At 41.5% G+C, this 13,452-nt stretch overlaps 2 protein-coding genes across 5 annotated transcripts; one reads left to right on the forward strand and one right to left on the reverse strand.

Annotated features, from left to right (window-relative positions):
• Positions 1–1,560: 1,560 nt before the first annotated feature.
• LOC142568670 (uncharacterized) lies at positions 1,561–8,876 on the reverse strand. The gene is made up of 3 exons (XM_075678519.1): positions 7,244–8,876; positions 7,040–7,157; positions 1,561–6,546 (listed from the first exon to the last, which is right to left on the reverse strand). Exons 1-3 carry the CDS (start codon positions 8,453–8,455, stop codon positions 5,306–5,308), a joined length of 2,571 nt encoding a protein of 856 aa, XP_075534634.1. The 5' UTR covers positions 8,456–8,876; the 3' UTR covers positions 1,561–5,305.
• A 19-nt stretch (positions 8,877–8,895) lies between these two features.
• On the forward strand, positions 8,896–12,789 carry LOC142568671 (BEN domain-containing protein 5-like). 4 transcript variants are annotated; one of them, XM_075678520.1, is made up of 11 exons: positions 8,896–9,176; positions 10,247–10,368; positions 10,465–10,590; positions 10,666–10,752; positions 10,996–11,197; positions 11,306–11,341; positions 11,452–11,517; positions 11,994–12,068; positions 12,183–12,247; positions 12,338–12,554; positions 12,635–12,789. In XM_075678520.1, exons 1-11 carry the CDS (start codon positions 8,981–8,983, stop codon positions 12,748–12,750), a joined length of 1,308 nt encoding a protein of 435 aa, XP_075534635.1. In that variant the 5' UTR covers positions 8,896–8,980; the 3' UTR covers positions 12,751–12,789. The 4 variants fall into 4 exon arrangements, with proteins under 4 accessions (XP_075534635.1, XP_075534636.1, XP_075534637.1 ...); XM_075678521.1 differs by having other exon boundaries at positions 12,186–12,247; XM_075678522.1 differs by lacking the exon at positions 12,338–12,554.
• The last annotated feature ends 663 nt before the right edge of the window (positions 12,790–13,452 follow it).

A 13,452-nucleotide genomic window follows, 5' to 3' on the forward strand; every position in this document is an offset into this window, starting at 1 on the left:
GGGAAGTTGCTATTTCCAGCTGGATGTTTTCCAGTTTCAGCTGGGAAGTCTTATTTCCAGCTGGAAATTTTCCAGTTTCAGCTGGGAAGTTTTATGTCCAGCTGGAAATTTTCCAGTTCCAGTTGGGAAGTCATATGTCCAGCTGGAAATTTTCCAGTTCCAGTTGGGATAAGTTATGTCGAGCTGAAAGTCCTGCAGTTCCAGTGGACAAAAGTAATTTCAGCTGCATAAAGGCTGTTCAACATAATTGCCTTGAATGTGCTGCTGTAGTTAAATATTTAAAAGCAGATCATGCCAAAAAAAAGCAGAATGCATGCCAAACACATAAGGTTTGGCATGCATTCATAAAGCTTGTAAATTTGCTTATGTGACTATATGAAAATTTACCCGCCGCGGTTGCTCAGTGGCTATGGTGTTGGGCTGCTGAGCACAAGGTCGCGGGATCGAATCCCGGCCACGGCGGCCGCATTTCGATGGGGGCGAAATGCGAAAACACCCGTGTACTTAGAGTAAGGTGCACATTAAAGAACCCCAGGTGGTTGAAATTTCCGGAGTCCTCCACTACGGCGTGCCTCATAATCAGAAAGTGCTTTTGGCACGTAAAACCCCATATATTATTATATGAAAATTTGAAGTGCATTATCATTGCATGCATACTGTGATACACAATATGGAGTAAATGCAGATCAATATACTTCCAGATGAATAAACTCGCCTATAGTTATGTCTTAAGTACATAAGAGTGCTGCTTGTAGCCACATTGAATGTCAAACAGCAAATTTATTAGCTCAAGAAGCGCGACAACAGTAATGTAGTGTGCGGCAAATACACATGTAATCTGTGCAAGAAAACATTCACGTGCATTTTGCTTTAAAAGGCACATAATGGAAAGCAAGTGTAAAGCATATGTTGGCCATATGAAAAAACAATCAACCTGCAGACATATGAAAGAGAAATTACCAAGTGATCAATAGGGAGAATTAAATTAGGTTCTACATTCAAACTTATTGCTCAGCCCCTAATGTTATTCTGGCCAGATAACATATGTCTGCATAACATTATGAGCATGCGTGCCAGATCATGTGGTGTTATCACTACTAAAATGAGAATATACAAGTGTAATTTCATAACAATGTTTTATTGAATTGAATTTGCACTTTTTTTTCTCCTTCTTGCATGCAAGGTGAAAGGCTGAAGGCTACACTGCCTTACAAATGCCTCTACTACTGCTACAACATGGCGTACAAGCCAATGAGGACAATTATGAAAAATAGCGTAGTATACAGAAGTTTTAATTATTGAACAACTTACATATAGCAAAAAAGGTTCTGACAAATCGTGGCATCTTACAAACAGATGCACAAATGTACATATACATATATACAAAGAGAAAGAACAGATTTTCAATACGTAATGCAACATCACAGTGCAAGAATATTACGAGAGGTGTGCGAGTGGTGGCGCCTCACTGTGCTGAGGGTGCGTCGACAACTTGCGTGTGTTTTGGCCATCCTCCGAAGGGCGGCACTAAATGTTCGGGGCCGCCAGCTCAGTCAGTCAGTCAGTCAGTCAGTGTTTTATTTTCACCAAACAAAACATTTGTGAAAAAGGGAAGACGGCGAAAAAGCTGCGGATACTGCAGCTTGACTAAGCACCGTCCACCCTGTAGTAGCAATGACAGGGTAAATATATAAGCAAAAAGATAATTATACAAGCAAAAAGTGAATAATTTAAAGTGACAGGGTAAATACTCAAGCGAAAGCAAATAATTATTACACACCAGTACGAAAAATTGTACACATGGGATCATTTTTGCATATAATAAAGCAAGAGACGACAAATTGGCATCAATGATACATGTAACAATGATATAATGCAATGCAATTTAAGGAATGCGCAGTTACAAAAACAAGCTAACTACATTGGTGGGGTTTAGTGTTTTGATTTCGATGTCTTGCTGCTCATATGCGTTAAGAGTGCTTGGTAATGTGTAGCTAAGCCTTTGCGTTCCGTAAATAGTGCGCGAGAATGGAGTTTTCCAGGGGGGTTTATACCGATGGAAGTAAATACTTTCAGTAGGTTTAAGATTTGCAAGTGTGAGAAATGTGTCAAGCTTCCCGCGAGTTGCACTAATGTACGATTGCAGCAGCCTGCATTTGTATATATTGTTCGCCGTAACAATTTTATGCTTCACAAAAAGATGGCTGGTGTGTTCAAGGTATGGTATGTTCTCTATTGCCCTAATAGCTCTTTTCTGAAGTATTTTTAGCTTATTTAAATTGGTTAATGTAGTGTTTCCCCATATTAAAGCACAGTAGTTCAAGTGAGCATGGAAGAGAGCTTGATAAATAAGTCGCTTTAAGGTAAGAGGCAAAAGATATCGACAGCGATTTAAAGCACCAACCACGCGTCTCAGCTTTAAGCTAATCTGATCTATTTGGTCATTCCAGGATACATGTTCATTAAAAATTACTCCAAGCGTCTTTATTGATTTGGTTACTGAAATTTTGTATGGGCCTAGGGTAACATGGTGAGGTAACTGTAAGGATGTGCCAAGTGCTCGAAAAAGGACACATTTTGTTTTTGTTTCATTTAGCGTTAAATTGTTTTTAGTGCACCAATCGCGAAGCTTATAACAGGTGTTTGCTGCTAGTGCCTCGAGAGTACCTAACTTTCTTCCAGTAAAAAATAGTGTGCAATCATCAGCATAAATTAAAAATTTGCAATCTTCGTCAATGTTGATTATGTCATTGATGTAATATAAGAACAATACAGGCCCTAGAATGCTGCCTTGTGGCACCCCGGTTTTAATTGGTTGTGTGCGTGATTTAAAGCCATTTATTTCAACGTACTGAGACCGCGCACTCAAATACGACTGAATAAGTTTGAGCGAGATTCCTCTAAATCCGTAGCATTTTAACTTATTTAATAATAATTCATGACTTACGCGATCAAATGCCTTACTGAAGTCCAAATATAATGCAAGTGTCAAAAGCCTGTTTTCGATATTATGTAATATGATTTCTTTTTGTGCTAGTAGAGCGCTCTCAGTTGAACGTTTCTTTCTGAAACCATACTGACATTCGGTAATAAGGTCGTACTTTCTAGAGAAGATCTCAATTCTATCGTTTATTATTTTTTCAAGGCATTTCGAGAAAATGGGGAGTATGGATATTGGGCGATAATTGCTTAAATTGTTTTTGTCTCCTGTTTTGTATATTGCGGTAACTTTTGCTAGTTGCATGAGCGTTGGAAAAATACCTGTTGATAACACCAAGTTGTAGATATGTGTTAGTACTTCCGCTATGATATCTAATACATACTTTATTGGTCGCATTTCTATGCCATCAGAATCACAGCTGCGACTGTTTTTTATTCTACTGAATAGTTCAATTACTTCAGAACTGGAAGTTGGTTTAAGAAAAAGCGTGTTTGGTATCGGATTTATGCCGGTTGTTGTTTCTGCGCTGTGGCTGGCATTTCCTATTTTCACGAAGAAATCATTGAATTGTTCTGCAAGCTCACTTCCGTTTAAAGTTTTTCTGTCTATTTCCAGGTTTGCGATTTTTGTGGGAGTGGCTCCTTTATTCAGTACTTCATTTAGTTTATTCCACATGGCATTACTCTAAAGGGCGAAGCCACATCAACATAATATTACTGTTCACATTCGTCGCATGCACTTGTGAGCACTTCTGTGCTTTGAGCTGGTATAAGTGCGCTGCTTTTGCACGGTTTCTTGCGGTATGAATTGTTTTGTGAACCTGTTCACCCATTTCTTTCTCACCATGACAATCTAAACAAGCGCAAATGAAACCAAACCAATCAATTACCAAACAAATACGAGCGAGAGCTGACGAGAGCAGACAATAATACGAAACAACCGGTCATAACAATGCTGTTATGAATTTAAGGATACTCTTCTAGCTGTGCAATAGAAAAAAAAAAAAAAAGCTTTTGCCGATGTATGCCAATCTGAGCAGCTCGTATGCTGGGGAGGGAAGCTGTATAAGCGACTTCTCATACTTTCTGGTGCAAGTCCTATGGCTCCCATCCCTGTTCGAAATATACAACACTTTCCAAACGCTCTACTATATTTCATGCAATTCCTTCACTACACTTGAACCTTTTCGGATTGTTTATGTGTGGAAGCTTTAATTATACAGGTAGCTAAGCTGTTGCTCTTTATTTTTAAAGGGACTGAATCGATTTTTAAGTACTTAGTTTTTCATGCTGCACCGCAAAGCTCACCCTCGGTAGTGTTTACATCTTATGCAGTTACTTCCAAAAGTGCATGGATGTTTAGTAAGAATTTTTCGATCTGAGCAGCCCCTAAAAAATTAAGAGCCCCTCTTCCAGCAATGCTGAGAAGTGAGAGTGACGTCGATAGCCCGCCTCGGAAACTGTTAAAGCCACCCGTTCTTCTGCTTTCACAGGAGTGAGGGTAACTGTGGTTAACTACCTACATTTTGACCTTTTCAACCACTCTTGAAAATAAAAAACTGGTGCAATAAGTTCACGCCATCGTACAGACATTTCTTATATTTGTACCATGTTTTTTTCCCAAGTACACGCCTGTCATGACTGGCTGGCCCCCATCGTTATTCTGTCGATAGACGAGCCAAGCCAACTCACCAAAAACGAAGGCAGCGCCACTTTTCTGCTCACTACAAATGAAGGCTTATCTGCACATTGTAAGTCCGGACGAACTTATAATAATAAAAGTTATACTGCATTACAATACTAATAAAAAACCCGCCGTGGTTGCTCAGTGGCTATGGTGTTGGGCTGCTGAGCACGAGGTCGCGGGATCGAATCCCGGCCACGGCGGCCGCATTTCGATGGGGGCGAAATGCGAAAACACCCGTGTGCTTAGATTTAGGTGCACGTTAAAGAACCCCAGGTGGTCAAAATTTCCGGAGTCCTCCACTACGGCGTGCCTCATAATCAGAAAGTGGTTTTGGCACGTAAAACCCCAAATATTATTATTACTAATAAAAAGACGAGGAACCGCATACACTAGGAGAAGGTCAAGTTGTGGACCTCTTATGCAGCTTCATGTTTTCGCCGCGTGGGCCGCCAAAAGTCACTTTTTGCTACTTAGTGATGAACTATATAAATCCACATTTAATGAAAAAAACATGGCTCGTTTTAGCCACTACAAGAGGGAATTATTTTATCAGCAGGGTTATCTTGATTCATGTACTGAGCAGTTGTCTGTCCCTTTAAGCTTTGTCTGTTTAGGATTTTGGAATGATAACAGCACAATAGCACTTGGAGCGCTGTTTATCAATCAGGAATTGTCTTTCTATGACCACTCATAACTATTTATCAGATTACAAAATAATTCTTCACTGCCAAAAGCAAAGTATATGCAAGGGCGGGCATGCTCATCGATCTCAAACAGCCTTTCATATTGTTGCTTTGCAATCTTTATGTGTTCAGTTGGCATCAAAGCACTGACTGAGTACACATTTGACATTATGTAGTACCGTTCAGTAGAGCCATGTCTACAACAAAATATTCTTTTCACCTTAGCATAAGTACCATCAGCCAAGATAACGGCTGTGCTGTTTATTCTTATGTGTCTAATATACTTCTCTGAAGTAATGATGGCACCGCTCACATTTATCCTCTTATACTCCACTGCTTCAAATCCAAGCAACGCTGAGTGAGCACGGAGAAAACTGTAGGAGACTGCTTCACCATTTCCCAAAGGAACAATTTTGCCAAGAATTTTTTTAGCCTTCGCTTCTATCAATGACAATGCATAGTCACTCGCCAATGCCTTTAGGGCAAACATACTGCTGTGAAGCAGCAGCCGTGTAGCAATTTGGAGGGCTACTCCATTAGAAGAACTTACAAGTCGCAGCAGCTTGCCCATGTTTACTTCAAAACTGAAACATGAGTGTGCCCATAAAGGGCCAAAGAGAACCACTGACTTCGGGATGTGAAGGACCTGGTGCACGTTATATGTCATGTTCTTTTGACCGTAAAGAAACTCAACACCAACTACAAACTCTGTGAGAAATTGGGCACTGTGCTCTACGTCTAACAGTGACACCGAATCTTTCAAAAGGAGAAACATTCCTTTTACAAGGAGACCCCAATGTTCGAGATACTTCCTTGGCAGTACATTGCTGAGGCACGGCATGCTGTAGTACAGCAGCCAATATTGCCACTCAGATGCTTTCCAGTATTTTCGAACTGTCAGTGCCCTTGGCTGACGGCTGATGCACTCAGGCATTTTGATTGAGCAAAGTCTTTCATTAATGACTTTCAGTGTAGAAGGACTTCCGCAATAATAGTCCATTCCACACTCTGACAACCATAACTCGGTTATTTGCCTGCTAACACCAAGCAACACACAGTGCATGTAGTCAGGGCACCAGGACCACACAGGGCTAAATCCAGGCAGATTGATTAAAGGAGAAGGGCCTTTTACACCCTTCACCGTGGAGCCAGTGTGGCAGGCAGCTGCCATGTCTGCCACTAGCTCTTCATCTGTGCGGTCAGGATGAGGCTCGCTTAAGCAGTACTTGACTGTACCTGCATTGCAGAAAAAAAGTGACAAGGTGACATTCACATCCAGTACTGACCGTGTGCCAGCACCTAGTTCAACAAAATTAAGAACAGTGTTTTTAACCCACAGTTAACCTAACTGCTTCATAAAAGTAAAAATGCCAATTTTTTGTGATTAGTGATTTTACTGTGCACAAGAAGTTATTATACAAGAGCCGAAGCTATAAATATAATGACAAGCAAGTGGCACTGGTGTATCACGATAGTAATCTGATTATATGCTAATACATGAGATTCATAAAACCATGATTCTTCTGGCTACTGCCAGTTCACACTCTACTGGGTTCTGGGTGCTGTTGCACACCTGCTATCATGTGAAACTTATTGAGCTTCACAATCATACTGCATTGCTGGGTTGAAGTTGAGTTGAACTTCAGATAAATAATGAATCTGCCGATCACACATGTGAATGCTATAATAACAAGGAAGACAAAATATACACTTCTTGTATGAAACTTACCATCTATATTGTTGCCTGGATGGTAGCACCAGCTGCAGCCGAAGTAGCCATTAAACTGCATCATGTGCTGCATTGCTGCTCTTGCGGGTGAATCTGCACAGCAGCAGATGCAGAACACCTGCAAAACGAACAATTATATAGACAAGCATATATATATATATATAGACAAGACATATATGGTAATTGCACATCAAGGACTCTTACTTTAGAGCATATCTGCGTGCCGTTGAAGGTCCAAGTTATGCCACTTCTGTTGAGCTTCTGCAGCTGAATGACAAAGGCTTCCAGCAGCAGCGTCATGTTCGGATGTTCATTTCCATACCACAGTAGCGGCATCATTACGTTCTTCCAACGCAGTAATGGTGGCAGTTCATTAAGGGTTATTTGAACTGGCCATATGCTGTATTTCGATGAATTGAAAACGGGGCTGCCATCACAATTTACAGTCACTGTCAAGTCGTGTGCAGCCATGCCAACTTTCTCCCGCGTCACTCGGTACTGCGAGCCGTCTGTTATGTCACTCATTGAAGTGCTTCCAGAACTATTATGCAGGCTATCCATCACTGCAGTACCAGCTGTTTTGCTCGAAAGCACGAACTCCAGTTGCTTTTCGATAGGCAGGCTCACAAAAAAACTGCCCGAACGTACGAGGTCACGTCCAAGATATTTTGAATGGCACAATTGACACTCAGCTTGAAATCTTCGTCGTTCTTCTAAACTGCCCTTCGTTTCTCCAAGCGACAGCTTGCAATGTGGGCAGTAAAAGTGAAACACGATATCTGTGATATCGACACCACAGAGCTTCTTAAATAAATATTTGCTCTCAGGGAACGCCTTTTTGCCTAAAAGGTTGTTGAACAATTTTTGGATGGCCTCGATTACCGTCCAGGAGAGACCGTACTTGACAGCGACGTCCAAGAGCATCATGTAGGCATCGCCCCGGGTCAGTGTCCCGTCATCATTGAACGGTTCAGCTAAATCTGCGTAAAAGGCGTCATTACCTTCCGAGGACACATTCTCAAATGCATAGCTGTCCTGAGGCGGTGTACTTGATGATGTGGCACTATCGTCCATTCGGAATGACGCAGATTCGCGCAAATCTTCGTCGCAGTCATCACTAAAACTAAAGATTTCCGGTGATGCGCCACCATCGTCCATTTCTTCGTCGCAGTCATCACTAAAAAATTCTGGAGATGACAGTTCGCGCTCCTCGCCATGCTGATCGTGCCCAGGGCGCAACGAACTCTCCGGTGAAGGTGCGGGTTGAGGAATGCGATCTTTCGCCCGTGTATGAAGAGGTGACACGGGTTGCGAAGCATTGCACGATGAATTGTGAAGGCGCCATTTCGTTGTCTTCGGTATGGAATCACTTGATCCGGGATCCAAATATGTCTTTCGTCTCTTTGGTGGACCCATCGTAGACACAATCTGTGCCGAAACGTGCGAGACTGAGAACACTGCAAAAATATTTCCACTCGCGATGCTAGCGTGATAACTACTAGCCCTTAAACAACCGCACCAACCGCACTGCTTCGTAGAATAGATACAGGAAACAGTATGGTCATGGTGGCTAGAGCGTACTACAAGTGTTACATCAAGCTGCTACAAGCAGCGGCAGTGTGGTCGTACTATTTTAACACTACCTGTAAAAGTCTACCGAAATCCAAGCACAATTATTTATCTTTAATAAAATAAAAGCACAAAAAAACGTGTCCTTTGTTGTTCGTGCGTATTTTCCCGAATACCTGCGAATTACATTTTGAAGTGCCCGTTGTTAGCAACCATGAAACCAATGACGTTTTGGTTTCGTCACTTCCCTTTCCTGCCTTTATGTTGCATTTTTTATTTTATGTTGCAATGGCGGCATGGTGAAACCTTAACATAGCGTTTTAGAGTTCTCGGCTTTTCTTTGCGTTGCTGCGGCAGAAGTTCCTATATAGTATGTTCGCGTGCGTGCGTTTCGTAGAGGAAATTGGCAACAACCAATTGTATATCATCCCGGTTAAAGATATTATAAGCTTTAACCCCAAAGATGAGTCAGATTTTGACAACCGGTCAACCTACAATGCGTATTGGCGTGATCCATCTGACAAAGAAAACAGCGGTGAATACGTTGTGCAAATCTTGAAACTTGCAGGTGAGTGGTTTGTGTTCATTTGATTAAACGCGCTGTGAATTTTTTTTACACGCATTCTATTTCTACTAATTGGGTACGACTGTTGGCACGTGCTTTGACAGTGCAATCGAAGCAGTGCTGTAGGCATAGAACACTGTAGGCCCTTAGAACAACTGCTCCAGGAGTGCACATAATGCCTAAGGAAGGCACTTGAAATGGTCTACATCAATGTGTGTTGATGAGAAAATGATTGTTCTTCCGGCATTCGTCCTGTACTTATTTCGTTAGCTAGCGTTCTTGGAAAGTAATTAGATCGTCACACTGAACCTTTTTTTGTGTTCTCAAACACCTAACATTTTCTGCGCTTATTACGTTACTGCGATGATATTTATGGTTACTGCGATGATATTTATGCAGTCGAATAGCGATGTCCTGGGCAGAGAATCGCGTGTCGGGATTACCTAGGCGAAGGGCCTAACTAACGACGGCAAATTGAACTACAACGCCGAGGGAATTACAGCCGATGATATAGAGGCGCATAGGAAAACGCGAACTGCAATGTATGGGCATGAGAGATTTGCATCAAGGTTCTGTGTAATACCGGTGTCACTTTGTCACTTTGCCACTTTCGATCAGGATCGAGCTGCACCGGTATCGAAATTATCGACCGCGATATTGCTGCATCATGTGGTCAATAATATAAAGCCTAGCTGTTTAAAATGCTCCATATAGCTGCATTAAATGCCCTTGTAGCTTACTGCAGGATTATATATGCATTGCGCTGCTGAGCTCGAGCTCGCTAGTTCAATCGCGGCCGCATTTCATTGTGGGCGAAGCTCAAAAACGCTTGTGTAATTAGGTTTGGGAGCGCACTGAAGAGCCCCAGGTTGTCATAACTAAGTTGGAATTTCCCACTAATGCTTGCCCTATAATCATATTCTGGTTTTTTAACGTAAAAACAGAATTATTTTGTGAAATTTGACCAATTGACAAGGTAGTATATCTGTCATCTCTATTTTCATTAGGTTGGTATGATTTGTGTAGCACTGTGCATGACAGATAAGTATGCCTTCATTTCAATTGCATTCCAGCATCAAAAAAGGAGATGCAGCGGCAACTTGAGCTGAAGCGGCCTCAAATACCTAAGCTCAATCCGTCTGATGTTGATTCGGAAGGGGAGGAGGAGCAGGCAACAAGAAAAACAGCAAGACAGGTTACAAAAGCAATATTTTCACGTTCCCTTTTTCAGTAAAAATATAAGTCAATACGAAACTTGATTGTCACAGTATATATGCATGTCTTGTTGCAGGAATTGCAAAAGCAAAAACAAACGAAGGCTGCCGCTAGGAAGCAACAGTACACAAGTATTCTTTCGCGGTACACGCAGCACATTGCTGAGAATGTTGCAGACGCAAATAAGGCAGAACGTGCAAAGGTAGTGCAGGAACTTTTCCTGGGGTGCTAGCCATATGCCTTTATGTATTACATGCAGTGTTATGAAATTTTCCAGCTTCCTACTTCAGGCAGTGGTGCTGCATTGGAGAAAAGCACCATAGTGCAGAAAAAGTCCAAGCATTCGGCAGCTCCTGCCGGAAAGGTGCGAATTGGTTTTTACCTTTCCTGTGGGCCCTTTCTATTTTTAGTCTGGTACATTTGAAATCATGTGCAGTAATATGCTGCAATAATGCACATATGTAGTTGTCGGTTTACAAGTCCTTCTTTAGGACTATTTTCTGCTTCACTTTTTATATTTGACTATGTGCATAGTCATGGGGTTACATTATGGTGCATCTGTTAGAGGCCTGATTGTGCAACAGTCATATTTATTTTTATTGTGCAGAAAATGGCCAAGCTTGCAGCCAGAGAGTCAGAGTCAAGCTCTGACTCGGATGAAGCATTAATACCAGCAAGTCAGCTGAGAAGTGCCATGAAGGAAATCAGGTACTGGAAAATGCTATTTAAACAAGAGCAGAAAAACAATGCTGCTCTCAAAGAACAAGTTGGGTTCCTCCAAACTAAAGTCGTGAGCCAGCTGACATGTTGTGAGTTAACAAATTTACATTTTGCTTTTATTCCTGACTTTCATAGCTGCTATATGTAATGGATTCAAGTATTGTGTTGTTAAATAAGAAACACCTTTGTGTTCACAGTTCAGGAAACCCTGGATACTATCAGGAAGGAAGCACGTAAGCATGTGATGCATTGTTGAATACTTGATTGCACAAGAATATGTAGAAATAATGTGTTTAGACACACAAACATGTACTGTATGTCAATGTTCCTGTGGTATTTTCAGGAGCAGAAAGCAGTATGCAGGTGCCTCCACTTCAAGGGCCTCCTCAATGTGATGCGCAAGACACATGTATGTGTAACACTGTTGTGCCAAAAAACTTTGGTTGCTTTGTGGTTTGCTTGCAGAAGCAGACTTCATTCAGTACAGCTTCGTAACACTGCAATGCAACTGCATGTGCAAGTTTTCCATGGCTGCTGAGAAGTGTTTCACTATTACCACAGAGCAGCAAGCCATAATATCAAAGCCACCCTTTTGATACATTGTGATGTCTCTACTAATCATGCAGGCACTAGGCACCGTGAAATGCTATAAAAAGGCATAATTCTGCATTCTATTCAAAGGCAGTAAATTCCTTGTAATGTTTTGCTTTGCTGTACGCAGCAATAGGTTGACAGTTGTGTGATGTTGGAAGCTTTCTTGTTGATTGCAAGCCTGTGTTGAGTTGTGTACAGAGAATTTATCGTGACCACCTATTTGTCTCTTGTTGCCTAAATCTGCTATCCCTATGCTTAGCCTTATTGAGTATGGTTCAAAATTATATGCAGGCATTACAACTGAGGAGCCCGGTTGCCCAGACGAGCTCGGGGTGCCATCTGGTGAAACTCCCGAGCATGTTGCAGGTAAATGTGTACTCCGGTTGTGCTTTAACAAAGTTTACTATTATGCTGAGGCACTTGCCTCCTACCCTTTTCATATTAGAGTTTTTGTTATAACACATTTTTAAAAAATATTAGCAGGTCCTGAAAACTCATCACAGGAGTGCGCATTACCATCATATACTGCTACTCCTGATGGACGTGTAAGTAGTCCTCAAACAGCATGCTGAAAACTTCATTTGCTTAAGGCTCTTAACCTTTTTTTTTTTTTTTTGGCATGTCCTTTGTTTTAGTTCCACCTCTGCAACAACATTTTTATTACGACCGCACAAGCTGCAAAGCTTTTTAGCAATAAAAAACCTTCAATTCTTGTGCGGGAAGCCGCACAAGTGATTTGGGGGATTGAAACCCTAGCACAGCGCTCAATAAGTGGTAGACTGGGACCAACAAGGCACGGTGAAGGCGAGCCATGCAAACAGCTAACACCTGAAAAGTTGGATGCGGTGTTTGGTGAGCTTCTGGGGGGGGGGGGGGGTAGGCTTATGTGCTTGAACTGTTCTTACTAACTTCTTTTTTTTTTTTCCTTTTAGCATGCCTGTCCCACTGGGGAAAGAAAAAGAATGTCGACACCTCAGTGGCATCAGGAAAAGTCCTGCGTGTACTCAGTGAGAAAATTCAAGACGTTAAAAAAAAGCTGCGCATTTGAAGTTTGGATGTGCTAGCACAAGGCTGCATGGCAGTTGAAATAAAGTATTTTCAGTTTTATAATCTTGCTTTCATTTACTGTGTACCTGAGCTGATGAGAAATTTCAGTGAAGGTACTCCAATAATCACAGATGAGCCAGCTGTAAGCTCTGCATTTTTGTTGAAGTATTGAGAAATCTATGTACTTCTGTACGATGAGTTAGATATATCGCCCTAAGATAATAGTGCCTTATTTATTCAGCCAGAAATATTGCTAACAACAGCCTAGGCCTTATTCCAATTCATTTACATTCAGCCAGAACTCTTAAATGTTGCATGTCCGGCTGCGATGCCTACCATTTCCAGCTGGAACTGGTAGACATCCCGGCTGGAAACAAGATTCCAACTGGAAAATTTTCCATTTCCAGCTGGAAATAAAAGATTCCAACTGGAAATTCTTCCATTTCCAATTGGAAAGTTTTCCATTTCCAGCTGGAAATAAAAGATTCCAACTGGAAATTTTTCCATTTCCAGCTGGAAATGAAATATTCTAACAGGAAAATTTTTCATTTCCAGCTGTAAATAAAAGATTCCAGCTGGGAAATTTCCCATTTCCAGCTGGAACTGGTAGACAGCCCAGCTGGAAATGAAATATGCTAACTGGAATATTTTCCATTTCCAGCTGGAAATGAAAAATTCCAACTGGAAACTTTCCCATTTCCAA

Source organism: Dermacentor variabilis, unplaced genomic scaffold, assembly GCF_050947875.1.
Source record: "Dermacentor variabilis isolate Ectoservices unplaced genomic scaffold, ASM5094787v1 scaffold_29, whole genome shotgun sequence".
NCBI lineage: Eukaryota > Metazoa > Arthropoda > Arachnida > Ixodida > Ixodidae > Dermacentor > Dermacentor variabilis.

Coding starts and splice junctions, on each gene's coding strand:
- LOC142568671 (XM_075678520.1), top strand. CDS start 8,981: ATGTTCGCGTGCGTGCGTTTCGTAGAGGAAATTGGCAACAACCAATTG. Junction 12,069..12,182: donor AACTCCCGAGCATGTTGCAG/GTAAATGTGTAC, acceptor AAAAAATATTAG/CAGGTCCTGAAAACTCATCA. Junction 12,248..12,337: donor CTGCTACTCCTGATGGACGT/GTAAGTAGTCCT, acceptor CCTTTGTTTTAG/TTCCACCTCTGCAACAACAT.
- LOC142568670 (XM_075678519.1), bottom strand. CDS start 8,455: ATGGGTCCACCAAAGAGACGAAAGACATATTTGGATCCCGGATCAAGT. Junction 7,158..7,243: donor GCACGCAGATATGCTCTAAA/GTAAGAGTCCTT, acceptor TTCGTTTTGCAG/GTGTTCTGCATCTGCTGCTG. Junction 6,547..7,039: donor TCCAGGCAACAATATAGATG/GTAAGTTTCATA, acceptor TCTGCAATGCAG/GTACAGTCAAGTACTGCTTA.